This window comes from Poecilia mexicana, unplaced genomic scaffold, assembly GCF_051168715.1.
Source record: "Poecilia mexicana isolate PSO_F unplaced genomic scaffold, ASM5116871v1 scaffold_2, whole genome shotgun sequence".
In the NCBI taxonomy this organism is placed as follows: Eukaryota; Metazoa; Chordata; class Actinopteri; order Cyprinodontiformes; family Poeciliidae; genus Poecilia; species Poecilia mexicana.
This window is the reverse complement of record NW_028263371.1, coordinates 20,735,742-20,755,212: the sequence shown is the minus strand read 5'-3', so window position 1 is coordinate 20,755,212 and position 19,471 is coordinate 20,735,742. Positions and strand designations below refer to the sequence as shown.

General features: G+C 39.4%; 1 protein-coding gene and 1 long non-coding RNA gene across 2 annotated transcripts; one reads left to right on the top strand and one right to left on the bottom strand.

Annotated features, from left to right (window-relative positions):
- Positions 1–522: 522 nt before the first annotated feature.
- LOC106915699 (uncharacterized) lies at positions 523–19,264 on the top strand. Its single transcript, XM_088003781.1, has 9 exons — positions 523–614; positions 3,742–3,776; positions 4,510–4,791; positions 7,377–8,970; positions 10,565–10,726; positions 11,698–11,871; positions 13,121–13,294; positions 13,810–13,950; positions 19,043–19,264. The coding sequence occupies exons 2-9, from the start codon at positions 3,746–3,748 to the stop codon at positions 19,053–19,055; spliced, it is 2,571 nt and encodes an 856-aa protein (XP_087859907.1). The 5' UTR covers positions 523–614; positions 3,742–3,745; the 3' UTR covers positions 19,056–19,264.
- Positions 14,550–16,792, bottom strand: LOC148160573 (uncharacterized). The gene is made up of 2 exons (XR_015762344.1): positions 16,073–16,792; positions 14,550–15,536 (listed from the first exon to the last, which is right to left on the bottom strand). It is a non-coding gene; the product is annotated as an uncharacterized LOC148160573 (long non-coding RNA).
- Positions 19,265–19,471: the final 207 nt, after the last annotated feature.

Here is a 19,471-nt window from a genome sequence, read left to right as displayed (position 1 = left end):
TGCATGTGGAGCAACATGGAGGTTCTTGGTTCTGTTGGACTCAGTGCAGCATCTTGATATTTTATAGAACCGACTGGAGATCTGGTCAGACTTTCTGGTCCAGTTCTGGACTGGCTCCAGTCTGACCTGAAGAACTGGGACTTCTTTGTGTCAGTAGGAAACAGAATGTGGGGAACCCCAAGGTTCAGTCCTGAGACCCTCAGATTTAATACCTACATGCTGATCAGATTAGGACTTAGATTAGGACGTTTTAATCCTCTTTTATTGTTGATGAGCATAAAATTTATAAATTTGGTTGTTTTATAAAGTTCATTAAAACTGAATCTGATTAACTTAAAATCTTCATTAATTTAATAAAATATTGATGAAAAAAATCCTAAATATATTTTATACAAATAACCTTTAAACTGAAATGTGAATTTGTTTTTAAAGATTTATTTCCTGGTATCAATGATCAGACAGGATTCCTAACATTTCAACAGGTGAACACGCGTCTGCTGTCAGAGGGGGCGGAGCCTCAGGTGGATCCGGTTTAAGTTCTGCAGAATCAGGTCCATTTCTCCTGTTTGCTCCGACTCGGTTTGTGTGAACAGAAGAAGCAAAGATCTGATCAGGTGAGTTTTAACTCCACTTTCTACTGGTTTCCAGTCCTGACTGGGTTTTCTCTCTTTGAGCTGCTGGACAGAACCAGAACCAGAACCAGAACTGGGCCTGGTTCTGGTTCTGGTTCTGGTTCTGGTTCTGATGCAGAGCTGCAGCTCCTGATTTCAGTCAGAAACTCTGATTTTCTTTGAGTTTTCATCTGTAACCCAGACAACCAGCTGAGTTTGCTCCCAGTTTCATAGTGGATTCAAACTGGTACCAGAAGGTTCTGAGATATCTGGGTTCTGGTTGGTGGATGGAAAATATTTCAATATGAAGTCAATAATTTATTGATCAGAGATGATTTATCTGGGCTTTTATCAGTAGAAAGTCCAGATGGAATCAGTCTGTGGTGACAGAGGACAGCTGATCATTTCAATCAATTATTGATCAATAATAAGTTATTATAGTGACATAACAACCCCTTAGTAATCCTCATCCACCCCACCCACTGCTGTTATTTATACCTGAACTGAGTTAAAGCATCAAATCATCAGAACCTGTAAAAACTATTGGACCCGTTTTACACACCCAGCAGGAAGTCGGCCATCTTGGATCAAATATTTAAATTTTATTTATTTATTTATTTTTTACATTTTGACTTTACAAGAAAATCATAATTAAAAATGTTAGATTTGTCCTGGAGAGCTCAGAGGTTTAAACTAAACTTCTTTAATAGCAAGAAAACTTTCCTCCACTCAGACAGTCACTCCATTTGTGAGTTTATGATAATTAAATGTTTATTATGAAATCACAAATATCTGCTATATTATTGGTTAAATCACAGTAATAATTTTCATAACTGTTTCTAAGCTCTTTGTGTGTTTTTCTATTTTAATCACTGAATTTTTCCACTGGCTGATATCTCAAATATTCATAAACTAAAATTAAACCTTCTGGTGAATTAAATAAATCTACTTGTCTCCATATTCTGGTTCTCTGTTAATATTCAGAGATGTTTTGAAGTTTTAGTTTTTCTATTTGGGTTCAGTGTTTAGTTTATTTAATATAAATAAACTGAGAGTCTCTTTAGAACCACTGCAGTTTTTCCTCTTTGGGTGGGTGGCAGATTTTTGACCTTTGACCCTCGTGGTTCGGTTCCTGTAGCAAACGAGTTTGACTCTGAAATCACCTGGTGAAAATCAACTAAACAGCATCATGTGGAATTACAGGAACATGTTGAGTGAACAGTTTTTAAAACATTTAAATTATTTCCATGTGTTAGTCATGAGAAGGGGCGGAGCCTCAGGTGAGTCAGGTATGATGAGATCATTCACCTGGTTTCAGTGATTTTTATCAGTTATTTTAAGTGACATTATTGGATAATTTATCTAAACATGAAAGACAGAAACCAGACTTAAAGTCTGACTTTTAAATCCAGCGCTATGGAAAAGTATTCACATCCTTTAAACATATTTTTCCACAATGAGACCAAAACAAATATTAATTATATAATATTAGTATTTTATTAGCTATTGCATACTTGTGAACTTCTGCAGCTCCAACCAGATTCCTGCTTCTGCTGCTGCAAACATGCCAGGCTCAGAAACATGATTTAAAATTCATCTTTTTAAACCCAGAGCTGCACAGATAAATTCACACCATTCAGTCATCATGATGTTGTGTCACATTTCAGTGATAAAGCTGCTGTTTGTGTGAAAATAACTCAAATATTAAGAACATTATGCACCGTTTGTAGATTATGTGTGACATTCTGGATCTCAGTCCAGACTCAAGGTGGCGCTGTCACTGACAGGAGGTCAAGGTGTAAAAAGCAGCAGCGCCCCCTGGAGTCTCAGAACCAGAACATGGAGGAACAGTGGCTCCATCCTACCTGGATCACTGCTGCCTCTTTATTGGTGCATCAGTTCAGAGTATCAGAGACCCACTTCCTGTCTGGTCCGTCTCAGGCTTCAGCTGGTTTTCCAGCAGTCAGTCAGATCCAGTCTAAAGGTTTTCCTCTGCAGGAATGAGATCTGCTCTACAGCTGAGTCTGAGGGGAAAAGACAAACCTAAAGCCTTCACTTCTCCTGGACAATCCTGTTGAAATCAGAAAGTTTGAATCTGAGTTCAGATGATAAATCGATCAGCTGATTGTTTTTATGTCAATAAAACCTGATCAGTCCATCAGCCGTGTTTGGACATCACAGCAGGTGTAAATATGTGGACACTGTCTCCACATTTGTATAAGACGTTTCTCTCTTTTGAAGAAGTTGACTTCATTGGGGGTTTTTTTTTATCATATATGAATCACAGCAGATCTCTTCATGCTGATTTTTCCTCATTAGAATGAAACTTTTTCTCTATGTTATAATAGATGCTTTAATGCTGATTTGACTGATTATTGTTTTCTTGAACATAAAATTGACTTTTTAGACCCAAATTCAACATTTAATAAATAAGTTTTTCCATCTGGAACCCAGGATGGACATTTAAAACTAGAACGTCATAAAACTGTTCTTAACTTCGTCCTCATGTTGTTAAAAACATGATCAGATTTATTTCATCTTCACAGTGAGACAAAGACTAGAGAGAAGATTTTAATGAAGGACGATCTTCTGAAGGCTTCAGTTCTGTTTCATTTTGTCCTTTAAAACCCAATAATGTCTGATCAGAACCAGCTAGTTCTGGAGGTCAGAGACAGAAACATGGACTTTCTGTCCAAAGCAGAAAAACTTCAGCTGAGGGAGAGGAGAACCTTCATCATGATGATGATGCAGAGAAACAGGGATTAATCTGCTCACCTGACAACTAAAGACCTGAGCAGGAAACCAGACTCCTTTCTGGAGGAGCTTTCTGCAGCTGATGCTGCCATCTAGTGGTAGCAGCAACACATTACAGTCAGAAGCAACAGGCAGGATTTAAAGACGTTTTCATTTCAGCCTGAAGGAAATAAAATCCTAGAATGATTAACAGTCAGTGCAGAAAATTAACAGGAATATTGTTCCTCATGGAGTAAAATATGATAAATTAATGTTTATATCACTGATTTTATTTTAACAATCTGGCATTTTTAGTTACCCTTCTAACTTCATAAGAGCAAAGTAAATTATTTATGAAATAAACTCTGAAACATAATGAATCCTTCATGTTTTCCAGGTAAATGATGGCACAGCAGCAGGAAGTGGATTTAGGTAAGTGATCAGAAGCAGAAATGAAGAATCTTAAAGGATCAAACTGACCAATCACAGCCTGTGTTGCTGCCATGTGATGAAGCTCAGCCTCAGTGTCTTTATTGTTTTCATGCTTCCTGTTCAGTGAAGCTCTGGTGGAAACATTGTGAGTTTCTGTGAAACCTGAAGGTAAAAACTGAACTCAGATGGAAACTAAAAGGAACCGAAGTGAAGAACAGGCCAGCAGCTCTGATACTTCAGGAATATTTACTATATACACTAATTCATTTATCCAGTAATCACATCATTTATTAATAATTTATTATCTCAGATCAAAAGAGTTCCTGTGCCTTTTACTCCAACATTTGGTGACAGAGATGCTAAAGCTTAGAGATAGAGATGAAGAAAGAAAACTAATGAAGATGTTTGTTAATAAATATTTTCATCACAATATTCACTAATATAGTTTCCTGTTTTCCTAAAATAGTTCAGCTCCATATTTAGAAGGTGTTTCGTTTATTGTTCTTCCTGCAGTGAGGATAGAAAGTGATGAACCAGAAGCTTCATTTGGTCTCATGTAGACAGAATCAGTGGTCGTCACTCAGATATGAGGCAGAAACACAACAGCAGGTTTAGACCTGAGGATCAACAGACTCTGAATCTCTGGATGGAGCAACATGAATAGTTGATCTTCATCACGTTTTTCTCTCAGACGTCAATTTGAATTAATCCTGTTTCTGATTTCTGTCTGCAGAGGAAAAACTTTTCAAGGTTCGCCCTGAGTTTGTGAAGAGAGTTTCTGAGGAAATCATGACTCAGCTCCTTGATGACTTGGAGACAGATCGTGTCCTTATACGTTTGGAGAAGCGAGCGATAATTCGAGGGAACCCAATCATAACCGACAAGGCTCGTAACACCATAGATACTGTGAGGATGAAAGGACAGAAAGCCTGCAGACTGATGATCAAAAGTCTTCATCTCAGAGATCCCACCCTGTCCAACCAGCTGGGTTTGTCCTCTTTGTCTCCTGTTAAAGGTGAGACACACAGTTCATTAAATCTGCTCTTACAGCCTCTAGTGCCTTTAATTAAACTCTAAATGATAAACAAATCTCTTCAAACTGAACTCAGATTGACCAACACATCATGTTGTGATTTTTAGAAAACTTCTTGAATTCTCAATAGTTTTCCCAGTTTTCCTCTTTGGAGTCTCCTTCACAGATCAGATCAGGATTTCCTGGTGGGGGTCATGACCCCTCACTATTAACTAGAACTGACTTAAAGTTCAGTTCAGATAAAAACTGAACAAATTCACAGCCTCAGAATAAATGGCTTCATGCCAATGAAACTTTTGTTGTTCATATACCCTCTTACAAAACTGGTCTCTAATTTAGAAAAAACAGTCCAAACATCTGCTTCCACTTCAGAATCCATAAGACGGATCCAAAAACCGTTAGAAGCATATGAGCAGGCTATTTCTCGTCTCTGATAGTACCGTGATTCATATCTGTAGCTCACTCACAGTAATAGCATCGATGAGAGAGACATGGTGTACGAGGAGCTCTGAAATTTTTGACAAAAGAATGAAAATGAATGGCAGGAAGCCTGAGTTTACCCTGTGTACGCTCTGAAGCACCTTGACAGAAAACCATCAGCCCCCGAGCTATTTTGACAAGATTTTTTGGAAGCTGAGACTCGGTGCGATGTCATCGTCAAATTTTGAATCAATAGAGCGATATTTGTAGGCATGAGGGCAAATTAAAAATGTTCAAGTATGTCATAGTTAGGTAGGGGGTTGGGAATGAATGGACGTCAATGGAAAGTCCCCACAAAAATAGCCTGACAAATGTGTGTCGGCACACGTTAGCCACACAAACGTGTGTGTGTGTGTGTGTGTGTGTGTGTGTGTGTGTGTGCGTGTGCGTGTGTGTGAGCATCGCAGCTAACAGAGACTGCTAACAGGTCTGGTTACTATTTTATTCACTGCAAAGGAAACAAAGGAAAAACACAAACATGATTCCAATTTCAAACTCAGTTTTAGCTCTGATTTTCTTCCTGAACTCAGAAGTTCTCCAGGGGCCTCATGCATAAAAGACTGCGCGGTTTTCACACTAAAACTTGGAGTACGGAAAAATGTAGATTAGCGCGGCGCACAAAAAAAATCGGATGCATAAAGCCGTGCGCACGCAGTGGCTGCACACCTTTCCTTTATAAATCCTAATTTGCGGGACCTAAAGGACCGATAAATACATCTTAGTGTAAATTAGTATAAATACCCAGAAGTCTGCCACCACGTGAAGCAGTAACCATGGCAACGTCCTTGTTTGTAGCAGTATAAGTATTTGTAATAATAACTATATATTTTATTTAAAAGGTGCTTTCAGGACACATGTCACCTCACAAGAATAAAAATAATGCATTATAAAGAAAAACAAATCCAAATGAATAAATAGATCGAAGTCCAAATGCCTGTCTGAACAGCAGAGCGTTCAGCCGGGATTTAAAAACAGACAGAGGGTCCTCTGAGTGGGAATGTCAACCTTAATTCTAAATAGTAGAATCATGTGTATAAATTGTACATTTACAGAATAAAGATGCTTCTGTCCACAAGGCGCATTCACAAAGCAGGCGGTTCGACTGAACGATGACTGCAGCTGGACCGGTACCGGTACCACATGGCTCCTTATTTAAGTTTTGCTCAGAGCTCCAGGATGATCAGTCTGGATTAATCTAAACGCTAATAAACCATCATCATCATTTCCCAGCAGATCAATATGATCAATCGCTCCCTCTGAATCCGTCCATTGCCGATGTTCTCCATCAGAGCGAAAGCTCCACATTTACACTGCTCACCTTTGCGCAGCTACTTGAATACCTGTGATTGTCTACACTATCATCACCTTAAAATAATCAAACCTGTTTGCAGTTAATCTGCTGATTCAACCCTGTTTTCTTTTTTGGTGAGAATGACATTACCCCATAGATGCATTTAATTCGCTCTGGCACACAGACCGATGTGTTACATCTTTATGAGACAAAAACTGAGGAAACATATTATTTACATTTGAGTGACGTTTTCACATCCTTTTCTTTTCATTTTCTTTATTTTGTGTGCGTGTTAGCTTATTGTCTGAGGATAAATGCGGTTCAGTTTCATTGTTTATGTTTAAACAATAAAATATTAAAACCATGAAAAAAAACATCGGGGTTTGATGCTTCTTGGTCTAAATGACTTTAGGTGAGTTTTGACTCTTTGTAGTTTGATATTGTCAAAAGGAAAACTTTGCGTGGCTGCCGCACATTTTCACGTCAGCGAAAAAGTAGATATATTTATGCAAACTTTGACGCAAAGTTAATTTTTATACATGCCGACTTGTGCGTAAAATATGGCGCCGCACATTTTTCGTGCTTTATGCATGAGGCCCTTGATGTTTGTGAGGAGACGAGCCAGCAGACATCAGAAGGTCATGAAGGAGTGAAGGAGCCGATTCAAATCAGATGATACTGCTGGAATCAGGTTCCTCTGATCCTCTGAACTCATGATGGGAACCAGCTTTCTGCTTCACGGGACACTTACTGGAACTGGATCACTGGACTGACTGGTTCTGGTTTCTCTCTGCAGCAGTCCAGAAGATGGAAGATCTGGATCTAAAGGAGGACAGAGCAGAACCTCCAGGACCCATCAGTCCGTCTATAAGGAGTGACAGGTCCAAATCAGAACCTCAGGGACCCATCAGTCCTTCTATGAAGAGTGGCGGGTCCAAATCAGAACCTCAGGGACCCATCAGTCCTTCTATGAAGAGTGACGGGTCCAAACCAGAACCTCCAGGACCCATCAGTCCGTCTATCGAGTCCAAACCAGAACCTCCAGGACCCATCAGTCCGTCTATCGAGTCCAAACCAGAACCTCCAGGACCCATCAGTCCTTCTATGAAGAGTGACGAGTCCAAATCAGAACCTCCAGGACCCATCAGTCCGCCTATGAAGAGTGACGGGTCCAAATCAGAACCTCAGGGACCCATCAGTCCTTCTATGAAGAGTGACGGGTCCAAACTAGAACCTCCAGGACCCATCAGTCCGTCTATCGAGTCCAAACCAGAACCTCCAGGACCCATCAGTCCGCCTATGAAGAGTGACGGGTCCAAACCAGAACCTCCAGGACCCATCAGTCCTTCTATGAAGAGTGACAGGTCCAAACCAGAACCTCCAGGACCCATCAGTCCGTCTATCGAGTCCAAACCAGAACCTCCAGGACCCATCAGTCCGCCTATGAAGAGTGACGGGTCCAAACCAGAACCTCCAGGACCCATCAGTCCGTCTATCGAGTCCAAACCAGAACCTCCAGGACCCATTAGTCCGTCTATAAGGAGTGACGGGTCCAAATCAGAACCTCCAGGACCCATCAGTCTGCCTATGAAGAGTGACGAGTCCAAACCAGAACCTCCAGGACCCATCAGTCCGTCTATGAAGAGTGACGGGTCCAAACCAGAACCTCCAGGACCCATCAGTCCGTCTATCGAGTCCAAACCAGAACCTCCACGACCCATCAGTCCGTCTATCGAGTCCAAACCAGAACCTCCAGAACCCATCAGTCCGCCTATGAAGAGTGACGGGTCCAAACCAGAACCTCCAGGACCCATCAGTCCGTCTATCGAGTCCAAACCAGAACCTCCAGGACCCATCAGTCCGTCTATCGAGTCCAAACCAGAACCTCCAGGACCCATCAGTCCTTCTATGAAGAGTGACGAGTCCAAATCAGAACCTCCAGGACCCATCAGTCTGTCTATCGAGTCCAAACCAGAACCTCCAGGACCCATCAGTCCGTCTATCGAGTCCAAACCAGAACTTCCAGGACCCATCAGTCCGTCTATCGAGTCCAAACCAGAACCTCCAGAACCCATCAGTCCGCCTATGAAGAGTGACGGGTCCAAACCAGAACCTCCAGGACCCATCAGTCCGTCTATCGAGTCCAAACCAGAACCTCCAGAACCCATCAGTCCGCCTATGAAGAGTGACGGGTCCAAACCAGAACCTCCAGGATCCATCAGTCCGTCTATCGAGTCCAAATCAGAACCTCCAGGATCCATCAGTTCTTCTATGAAGAGTGACGGGTCCAAATCAGAACCTCCAGGACCCATCAGTCCGTCTATGAGGAGTGACGGGTCCAAAGATCATCCTCCAGACTTCAGTACTGAACCTGGACCATCGGACAGAAAGTAAGAAACCAGTTTCTAGCCCATTCATGTGAATCTATGGAGATAAAATATAAATGATATTAACTGGTTGATCTTCAGTGTTTGAATAAAAAGTAACGGAATTTTTATTTTAAATTAACTTATAGCTAAATAAACTTGAAGGATGTTGGTCAGTAAATCAGAGTTTGAATGAATCAATGATGAAAATGTTGCATGAAAACAAAAACGACTAATGTGAAAAGCAACAACTCAGTTTGTATACGGGGAACTCTGGGACCAGTTGATCGAGGTAGGTTGATGACCTGGCCACGCCCACTGAGTCTCAGCAGCTCCAAACAGAAAGGTCAAAGGTCAAAGCAGCTCTGGGCTGGTCTGCTGGTTCTGAGGTTCTGCTTCCTGGTCGGTTCTTGGGTTCTGGTCTTTAATGACCCACATCGGCTCCTCAGGCCAGATGAACAGCTTTAGTTCCGATATCAGGGACCAGATCTTCTGCTCGCCACCTGTCCACATAATGCTCTGCCACAATAAGGTCCTTCGTAAAGAGCTCAGTTTATGTGTGTGTGTGTAGATAGATATATATACATATATATATATATATATATATATATATATATATATATATATATATATATATATATATATATATATATATATATATATATATATATATATATATATGAGTTTAGCAACAATTTCTTCTGACATCCAAACCTTTGTTCCTCTGAGACGATGGACAGACCACTGCAGAGACACGTGTCCCTCTTCCAGCCAGTTTGTCCCAGTTCCTCTCAGGTCAACAGAGGACGGTCCAGACCTGAAGGAGCAGCAGGACCGGTTCTGCTGCTGCTCTGCAGGACGACCAGAACAATCTGCAACTTTTAGCTGAAGCAGGTTGATGACTGTCCACTTTCTACTTTGTTACAGCATCAAATCCAGCAGATGAATGGAGACACAACTGGGAGCATCATGTGTCTGGTCTGCTCCCAGTTTCCTCTGTGGCAGCATTTAATAATCTGCTGCTGGGAGCCACGTTTCTATAGAATATACTACTATTATTAATGATGAGGAGGATTCTAGATGCTGCAGCAGCAGATATGGGCTAAACAAACCCAGAGATGCCAGAGGTCCACAGCAGGCTGGACTTCCTGCTCTGCTCACTTCATTTATAACTCACTTCCTGCTTGGTGGAAGATCTCAAGGAGCCAAACGGTCTAGTCCAAGTCAGTGTGACTTGTCAGAGCTGTGAGCAGTTCCTCCTTCTCTCCATCATCTCCAGTAGTTTCCTTCATTCAGCTCAGTCAGCCTCTTCATCAGCTGCTGCAGCTCCTTTGAAGCTCTGATGCTGCAGAGAAACTGAACTTTCCTTCACAGATGATAGAAGATCTTCAACATCTGACTGAGCTGAAGGTCTGAGGACATGAAGCCTGGACCAGAACCAGAACCTGGACTTTAGTCAGGAGCTGCACAGACTCTCTGTCTGGTCAAACTCAGTAAACTGAAGATCAGATGTTGATCAGATGATGACATCATGATGACATCACTGTTATCATATTTTATCTGTTTATGATCCAGATTGATTTCATTAGAACTGAATTTATTTCTTCTCTCATCACAGACTTGGTGGCTGTGAGATCCAACAGGAAGAATGTGACGTTGTGGCTTCAGCTCTGAAGTCCAACTCACATCTGACTAAACTGGAAATTATAAATGGAGACTCTGATATGAAGAATCTGTCTGAGATACTGGAGAGTTCAGTCAGAAAAGTGGAGAATCTCAGGTTTGTTTTCTCTATTTATCCTATAAAATCATTCATTGATACTTTAATTCTTAGTTTATTACATAATTTTATTCTAATATATTTTCTTTTATAAAAATCTGTTTAAATACCAGAATAAAATCTCAAAAACTTTTTACCTTATAAATTAATCATTTTCTTATTTCAGACTTTGAGATCATTGAACTTTGTTTTTCAGTTTTTAAAATGTTTCTGACTGATGAACAAAATGAGTAAAATAATTCAAATGAAGTTAATTAATGATGGAGATGTTTCAGTTTGGTTGGTAAAGATTCAGATTGTTTTATTTCTGATTCTCATCTTTACATCCAGAATGAAATGTTTTCCTCCAGTCGAGCCACAAACACTGACCAGTTCAAATCATCATTAATGAAACATCTAAGAAGTGACTGATTGTAGAAAAGCAAATCTAGATGAACTGAATGACAGTGAGGTTTGCAGCAGCAGCAGGTTCCTCACTTTGTCCTGAAGCTGTGGTTCTGTTGGGCCGGGTCAGAGAGGAACCGTCCTCTTCAGTCTGACAGCTGTCAGTCGGTTGGAGCCTCGTCTCTGTGATGAAGCTTCATCAGGTCACGTCTCCTTAGGAAATAATGGCCTCCATTGGCTTTCAGCAGCTTTAAGAAGAACCCAAGGCCATTCATGAATAAACTGAGTGGTTCTGATCTGGTTACCAAGTCGGGTCTCCAGCTGATGATCAGGAACCAGCAGAAATAGCTCACCTCATCCAGGCTGCTGCTCATAGAAAACTTTGAGTTTCTTTGTTGATCAAATGTTCTGGTTCTGCTGGTTTGGACTCTTTAAACCAGTTTGACTGGATCAGATGTTAGAATCAGTTCATCATGTTTATTTTACATTGAGGGAAATTAATTTTCTACATTTTATTATTTATTTGTTCATTTTTCAGTTTTAACTGCATCCTGTTGGCTTCAACTCATATTTTATTCTTTATTCAGATTGAAGATCTGCTGGTTGTCAGAGACCAGCTGGACGTCTCTGTTCTCAGCTCTGAAGTCCAAACCGACCCATCTGACAGAACTGGAACTGATGGGCACCAACCTGGGAGATTCTGAAGTGGAGGAACTCTGTGGTTTTCTACAGACTGAAGGCTGCAGACTGGAGAAATTGAGGTATATAGTTATTAATATTTCTATGAATAATTTGATGTAATTGATCTGAAAATCAGTTATCTTCTGTTCTAATAAATATTTTCTGAGTTTGTTCCTGGATCCAGAGTTTAATTTAGTCCCTCTGTGTAACTGAGTTGGACCTCCTGACCTGAGGTCAGAACAGGACAGCATTCAGACCCCCAGTGTGTAGAAATCCCCCTCATGTCAAGCAGGTCAAAGGTCAAGATGCAAAATGAGAGAGCGATGGGCAGATGAGGCCTCGCTGGATGTGGCACATTTCCCAAACTGTCGACATTGTGCTGAGACTGTTGCTTTGTCACTTACAGTGACATCTGCTGGATTTAGAAAGTCATTGCAGGTAAATTCGGCACATGAAATAAAGACAGGAGGAGTGTTAACTGGTTCATCCTCCTCATGCCGGACATGTTGACGCCTCCGCATTGTGGAAGTGCTCCGGTTACAGTAAGACAAAACCTGGGAGCAAATCCTACATTTTTCACCTTCAATATGACTAAAAGTTAATCCATGTAAAACGAATTCAAATATCCCATGGAAAGGAATTTTAATAATCCGAAAGAAAAATTATCAAAAGTAGAAATGAGAACGGAATAATTATTTTCCGTTATAAGATCAAAATGATCCCACACGGGAGAAAACTTCCTCTTCCTCTGTTGATCCATGCGGGGATTCAAATACGAGGCAAAAACCAAATCACAAAGTATCTCCATCCAACAAAACCCACAAACGTGTTGATACAGTTTCTCCGTCATCAATACAATTTGGCGCGGTCACATCCAAACGACACGGGAACTGTATCGGTCACGTGGTTTTCCTTAAAGTGATACGCGCACCGACACAGAGTTTCATCTTGTTTGCTTGGTGCATGTGCCGAGGTTTCGGTGTCGTCTGGCCCATCACTTATAGATGGTATACATACAAATGACACCACAAAAGATGAAAGATGGATTCAGATGCGTGTGCATTACTGTCAATCATCAAGCACCATGTAAACAGATTTCCTGTTTTCTGTGATGTCACTGTTTTGACTATTCACAAAATCCCTTGTGGGGGATGCTAATGCTACGCTTGCAACAACTCTAACAGCACACAGATGTTAGAATCAGTTCATGTTTCTCAGACTTTTACATTCAGGGGAATTAATTTTCGACATTTTTATAATTTATTTGTTCATATTTCAGTTTTAATCTGCATCCTGTTGGCTTCAGCTCATCTTTTATTCTTTATTCAGATTGCAGATCTGCAGTTTGTCAAAGACCAGCGGGACGTCTCTGTTCTCAGCTCTGAAGTCCAACCCGACCCATCTGACAGAACTGGACCTGAGCGGGACCCACCTGATAGATTTCGTAGTGGAGGAGCTCTGTGGTTTTCTACAGACTCGTGAATCCAGTCTGGAGATATTGAGGTATATAATTATTGGTATTTCTGTGAATAATTATAAATAATTGATCATAAATCAAAGTTCATTTCTTCTGTTCTAATAAATATTTTCTGAGTTTGTTCCTGGATCCAGAGTTTAATTTAGTCCCTCTGTGTAACTGAGTTGGACCTGCTGACCTGAGGTCAGAACAGGACAGCATTCGGACCCCCAGTGTGTAGAAATCCCCCTCATGTCAAGCAGGTCAAAGGTCATTCAACCCAGTCTAGAAAAGTAAATTCCTGGAATCTGACAGGAACAAATCAATAATCAATGATTGATGCTTCAACGCTTTGATCAGAACCTGGAATGATTTTACTGACTAAAATCCTCCAACACAACATGACCCAGTACCAGGTTCTGGTTCTGGTTCTGAAGTCAGCAGGTCTTTATTGAAGCAGCAGCTTGTTGGCTTTAATATTCATGAGAATCTTTAACTGGTTCTGTTGGACTGGTTCACCTGCATCCTGTTGGCTTCAGCTCATCTTTTATTCTTTATTCAGGTTGTGGAACTGCAGGTTGTCAAATAACAGCTATAAATCTCTGAAGTCCAACTGCCCCCCTCTGAGAGAACTGGACCTGAGATGGAACGGACTGTTTGATTCAGATGTTCATCAGCTGAAGGATCTTGTAGATAATTTACTGTAAGTAAATGTTTGTAGTGAGTCCAGCTGCTGTCAGCATATTGAGCTAAACCCAGTTAGCATCAAAGCAAAGCTCCAGTGTTCCCAGTAAAGCTGCAGCGGTAACACTTTATTTGACGGGTATTGAATAAGACCGTCATGACACCCACATAAACATGACATAACACCTGTCATGAACATCAATAAGTCTTCATGAATATTTATGACTGTTGTCATAAAGCGTCATTCGGTAAATAATGACACTTTTAATACAAAGTTGACATTAGTCAAAATGTCTTCATTATGACAACTTGACATTAATCTAGACAAAATGTCTTCGTTATGACAACTTGTCACTAACCTCGCCAAAAATGTATTCGTTATGACAACTTGTCATTAAGCTCGCCAAAAATGTATTTGTTATGACAACTTGTCATTAACCTCGCCAAAAATGTCTTCATTATGACAACTTGTCATTAACCAAGAAATCATGATCTAACATAATTTTGTCATAATAGTAGGCATAATGATTTAATTATGACACTAGCAAAAGCTTTAACAAAACAATGATTAATATTTCCACTCCCTGGAATAAAGCAAAACAGGAAGGAGAACCAGTAAAGATTTCAATAAGCTTTATTACACTGTCAAATGATTTAATAACACTCATTAACAATTTCTCTTATCTCAAGTAAAGTGGAACAAATAGCGACAGTTATGACAAAGTCATTAAGTGTCATTACAGTGTCATTAATATTAACTTTACCCCCAAGTAAAGTGGAACAAATAGCGACAGTTATGACAAAGTCATTAAGTGTCATTACAGTGTCATTAATATTAACTTTACCCCCAAGTAAAGTGGAACAAATAGCGACAGTTATGACAAAGTCATTAAGTGTCATTACAGTGTCATTAATATTAACTTTACCCCCAAGTAAAGTGGAACAAATAGCGACAGTTATGACAAAGTCATTAAGTGTCATTACAGTGTCATTAATATTAAATGTTTCTGCAAGTGAAACAAGTAACAATTATGACAAAGTCATTAAGTGTCATTAATATTAACTTTTACCTCAAGTAAATGGAAACTAGTAGCAACAATTATAAAGCTGTAATTTAGTATTACAATGTCAAATGTTATGCTAACAGAGTCATTGATATTAAGTCTTAACTCAAATGAAGTGAAACATACTGGACTACTTATAACTACCATCATAACTGTAGAACAAACCCTTTGTACATTGGAATAAAACAAAAGATAACTTGTTCTAAGATAACAGAGGGTTTAACGTCTGGTCAGTATATTGTTACTCTGAAATGCTGATTGAAAAACTAAAACAGAATTACTTATTCTTTAACTTAAGAAAATAGGTTCTTTCAACAGTAACATTTTTTGCTTCTGCCATCTCCTTCGTTATATCCTTCCTGTAATGCTCTGAAAACAGGAGATCTTCTTCTTGTCTTCATTTCCTGGAAGCAGCTCTTTCAAGGTGTCAGAAATGCTCAGAAATTACAGCTGTTCTTGCAATAGTTAATCATGGCGAAAGCCTTTTCATGAATTCAAACTTGGTGAATCTATTCAGTGATGACTCAATTCATTGTGGTCACTTAAAAAAAGAACAAAAACAAAAAACAATGTCATCATATTCCAGCATTTATTTAAATACCATTCCAAAACTGTCCCTTGCTGCACACTGTCAGAATGGTAGACTGGCAGACAAATGCCTAGTTAACATGACTGGTTGTTATAAAGTGCAATACAATTATTTCTTAATACAAGTGGAATAATAACTGGAGCTGAACAAAATTATTCTGATCAAATATTTGTCTGGCAGAAGTTCAGACAGACTGCCACTGTTATTTAGAAAGCATCATTTAATGTATAGTTTTAGGCAAATGACTGTATCTTTTTACTTAATGAGCATTCTAAATTATTTCTAACCAGATACTCTAACTTAGGGTTGTTTGCAAGAAGCTTATAGATAAATAAATAAATAAATAGATTTAACACCAGTTTTTAGTTGTCTAAAACATAACTTATTAACTCAGCTGGTGAATGTTGATTCCTGCTCCCCATTCCCCACTTACCTGGCTGTCCCACCCCACTTCACATAGTGAAAATATTAACACAAAAACAACTTACCTAATTTTCTTGGGGAATATTTCATCTGCTTCTTTCTCTTTGGTCAAACAGGAACTTCTTTCTCTGGTGGCTGGTCCTTATTATCATCCTCCACACTCGTAGCATGTCTTCATTAGCCAACTTTGTCCTCCCCACCATGTGTCCTTAGGCTAGCCTGGGTCTTCATGTGGCTAAAGTTGCCAAAGCAAAGAACACAAACTCTGTGTCACATCAGCCAAGTCGCTAAATAATGCACATGAAGGATAACTTTGACTAATATATTAGCTTTTGATTTGCTAGATTAAAATTGGAGGGAAAAACAATTTGCCTGTCTTTAAAATATATTTAATATTAAGGGCTAACGTTACGGTAATGGAGTTTAATAACTTTAGCTGACATTAACTAAGGTAGGATTGGCTTGAATTGCTCATAGCTAAGATTAAAGAGAAATAGATGTTATTTTCTAAAAAAAAAAAAAAAAAAAGTAAAGTTAATAAGATACATACCTCATATGTATTAGGTATGAAACTTAAGCTTCTTTTTAAACAGGATGTCTGGCCGTTATAACTTGTGTTAGGTTTGCCCCATAGACATAATATAAGGATAGACGCCTCATGCACCGCTCTCGCCTATTGTCGCTGACGAGATTTCGGGCGGCCATCTTGGAGCGGTACTCCACTCCAGTCAGCCTTATGTGTTTAACAGGCACAATGACGTATCAGCGGATTTAATCGATCATAACACACGTTTTTGTTACTGTAAACCATATTGAAACATCTATCAAAGCTACATTTATAAACAATTGTATTTTTTAAGTATGTTTTTAATACATAGTTCATCATATTTAAATATGCTTAGTGGCTATAACAATAGAATAGGAATGGAATATTCTGATATCGATGTATGAAGAGCATATTACAAAGCACACAGCCGTTCATAATGTATTTAATAAATTATTTAGTAATATCAATATACATTTATATAACTATACAAACACTAATAAATAAAGATTAATAATGGCACAAATAAATAATTAATACTGAATTATATATATAAACGTATATATATATATATATATATATATATATATATATATATATATATATATATATATATATATATATATATATATATATTCGGATTTTGTACTCGTCGGCTGAGTCCAAAATCCGACTCGGTTAGCTTTAGTGGCTAACCGTGTTAGCCACTAAAGCTAACACACGGTCCAAAATCCGATGTGAGATTCATCCGTGCTGCAGTTAATCCGTCTCTCTATAGATATCTCCGTCTTCTTCCTCACATCGTGTCTTTAGGAAACTTTCAAAACAAAAACGGAAGATTTAGGATGTATCTTACTTTTGACAGAGTGAAAGAATATAAATAATAGTCTTTACCACCTGTGTAAACTTTGCCGGTGAATGTTATAACACATAAGTTTTATAATATGTGTTATATTGTTTCATTTCTAATATAGGCCCTTGTGTCAGATAATCTAAGTCAATGTTAGAGAATAATAAATGTTTTTAGATTTACGGAATCTCAGTTAGCCTTCATAGCGGGGCTGAACCCGTATTACACCAAGCACTGTAGCTAATATTAGCTGGTATCTCGCCGGTGGACATAAATACAGTAAAATAATATTCTAGTCACAATATATACACAATAATATGTCCATCTTACTTGTGAAATGTTATCTGTGGAGCCCTCACATCAATAATCCATCGACCAGAACAACAATATCCCTCAGTGCTGAGGCATCTTCTGCTGTTTTGATTGAGCAAAGTAGGAGGGTATACCGCTCCAAGATGGCCGCCGTATTTCCTGCGCCGGAGCGGTCCATGAGGCGTCTATGCTTATATTATGTCTATGGTTTGCCCCACAATATGGAAGATTTCTTCTTCACCAACAAACTGCACGCCTGTTCGTGGACTGCTGCCTCTCACTGGTGGACATGGTGTATTGCACTACTTAATTGTGTTTAGAAAAGGGGTCCAACCGACCCCACACACGTAAAACTTTATCATTTGCCACAGTTCTCTACGTTTGCCTCAGTCCTCGCACGCACAAGGGTTAAACAGCCTTAAATAATGTTTCAAATGCTATGTTCGTAAGTGCTTTGTAGACATCTTGCTGTAAAACTTTAGGATCAATTCAATCAAGAAAATTATCATGGCAGAGCTATATAATATTACTACATAAAGCTATTTTTTAAAGTAATACTTTTATTTAAAAAATTATGTCAGATCATGATTTCTTGGTTGTCACAACGAAGACATTTTTGGCGAAGTTAATGACAAGTTGTCAGAACGAAGACATTTTTGGCGAAGTTAATGACAAGTTGTCATAACGAAGACATTTTTGGCGAAGTTAATGACAAGTTGTCATAATGAAGACATTGTGAATAATGTCAACTTTGTATTAAAAGTGTCATAATTTACCGAACGACGCTTTATGACAACAGTCATAAATAGTCATGAAGACTTATTGATGTTCATGACAGGTGTTATGTCATGTTTATGTGGGTGTCATGACGGTCTTATTCAATACCCGTCAAATAAAGTGTTACCGCTGCAGCTTCTCAGTGGGAGGAGAATGGTTCAGGCTTCCTGATTGGACACAGAGACAGCAATCAGCCAATCAGAGGAGCAGCAGCTTGCTGTGTTCCTGTGTTTGTGTTGGTGTGAAGATGAGTGTTGTTGCTGTGTCCATGTCTCCAGGACGTCCAGCTGGACTCCAGCGTCCAGCCGTCCAACATGTCTAGAGACAGTGGTCCTCATTCATCAAACTGTGGCAGCAGCAGATCTGATCTCAGATCTGCTTGTTCTCTCAGTTCAACAGGAAACAACTGATCAGGTTCATCTTGGTCACAGCTCTGAGATCAGTCTGACTGCAGCCTGGAAACATCTACTGGATGTGCTGCGTCACTGACTGCTGCTGGAGAGGCTGGAAACACTCACTGATCTGATCTCTCCTTCCTTCTTCTCTCTGCAGGTGGGATTTCTGATCTCTGTAAAGTAGAGAACGGTCTCTGTGTCCTGCTGGTCCTCAGAGGTTGAAGCTGCAGCAGTTTGAGTCTAAAGAGACTCTGACTGGATCCTGATGATGACCTCTGACCTCCAAGATTTTCCTCCTGTTTATTTTCTCATGTCTGTCGTCATTTAGTGTCTGATATTGTTTGTCTTTTTGGATCAATAAAGATCAAATTCAAACTGGTCTCCATTTATAGTTTTCTCTAGTTTCTACATTTCTAAATAGATATATTCAGAATTATAGGTGTGTGTGTGTGTGTGTGTGTGTGTGTGTGTGTGTGTGCGCGTGTGTGCGTGCATGTGTGTGTGTGTAGGTGTGTGTGTGTGTGTGTGTGTGTGTATGTAATATCTGGAATTATTATAATAACTTGTATAAAACTGTCCTTTCTGT

Bases quoted from the DNA above. Each gene is read 5' to 3' on its own strand.
- LOC106915699 (XM_088003781.1), top strand. From the start codon at position 3,746: ATGATGGCACAGCAGCAGGAAGTGGATTTAG. The intron at 3,777-4,509 runs GTAAGTGATCAG...TTCTGTCTGCAG, and splicing joins GCAGCAGGAAGTGGATTTAG to AGGAAAAACTTTTCAAGGTT. The intron at 13,295-13,809 runs GTATATAATTAT...TTCTTTATTCAG, and splicing joins TCCAGTCTGGAGATATTGAG to GTTGTGGAACTGCAGGTTGT.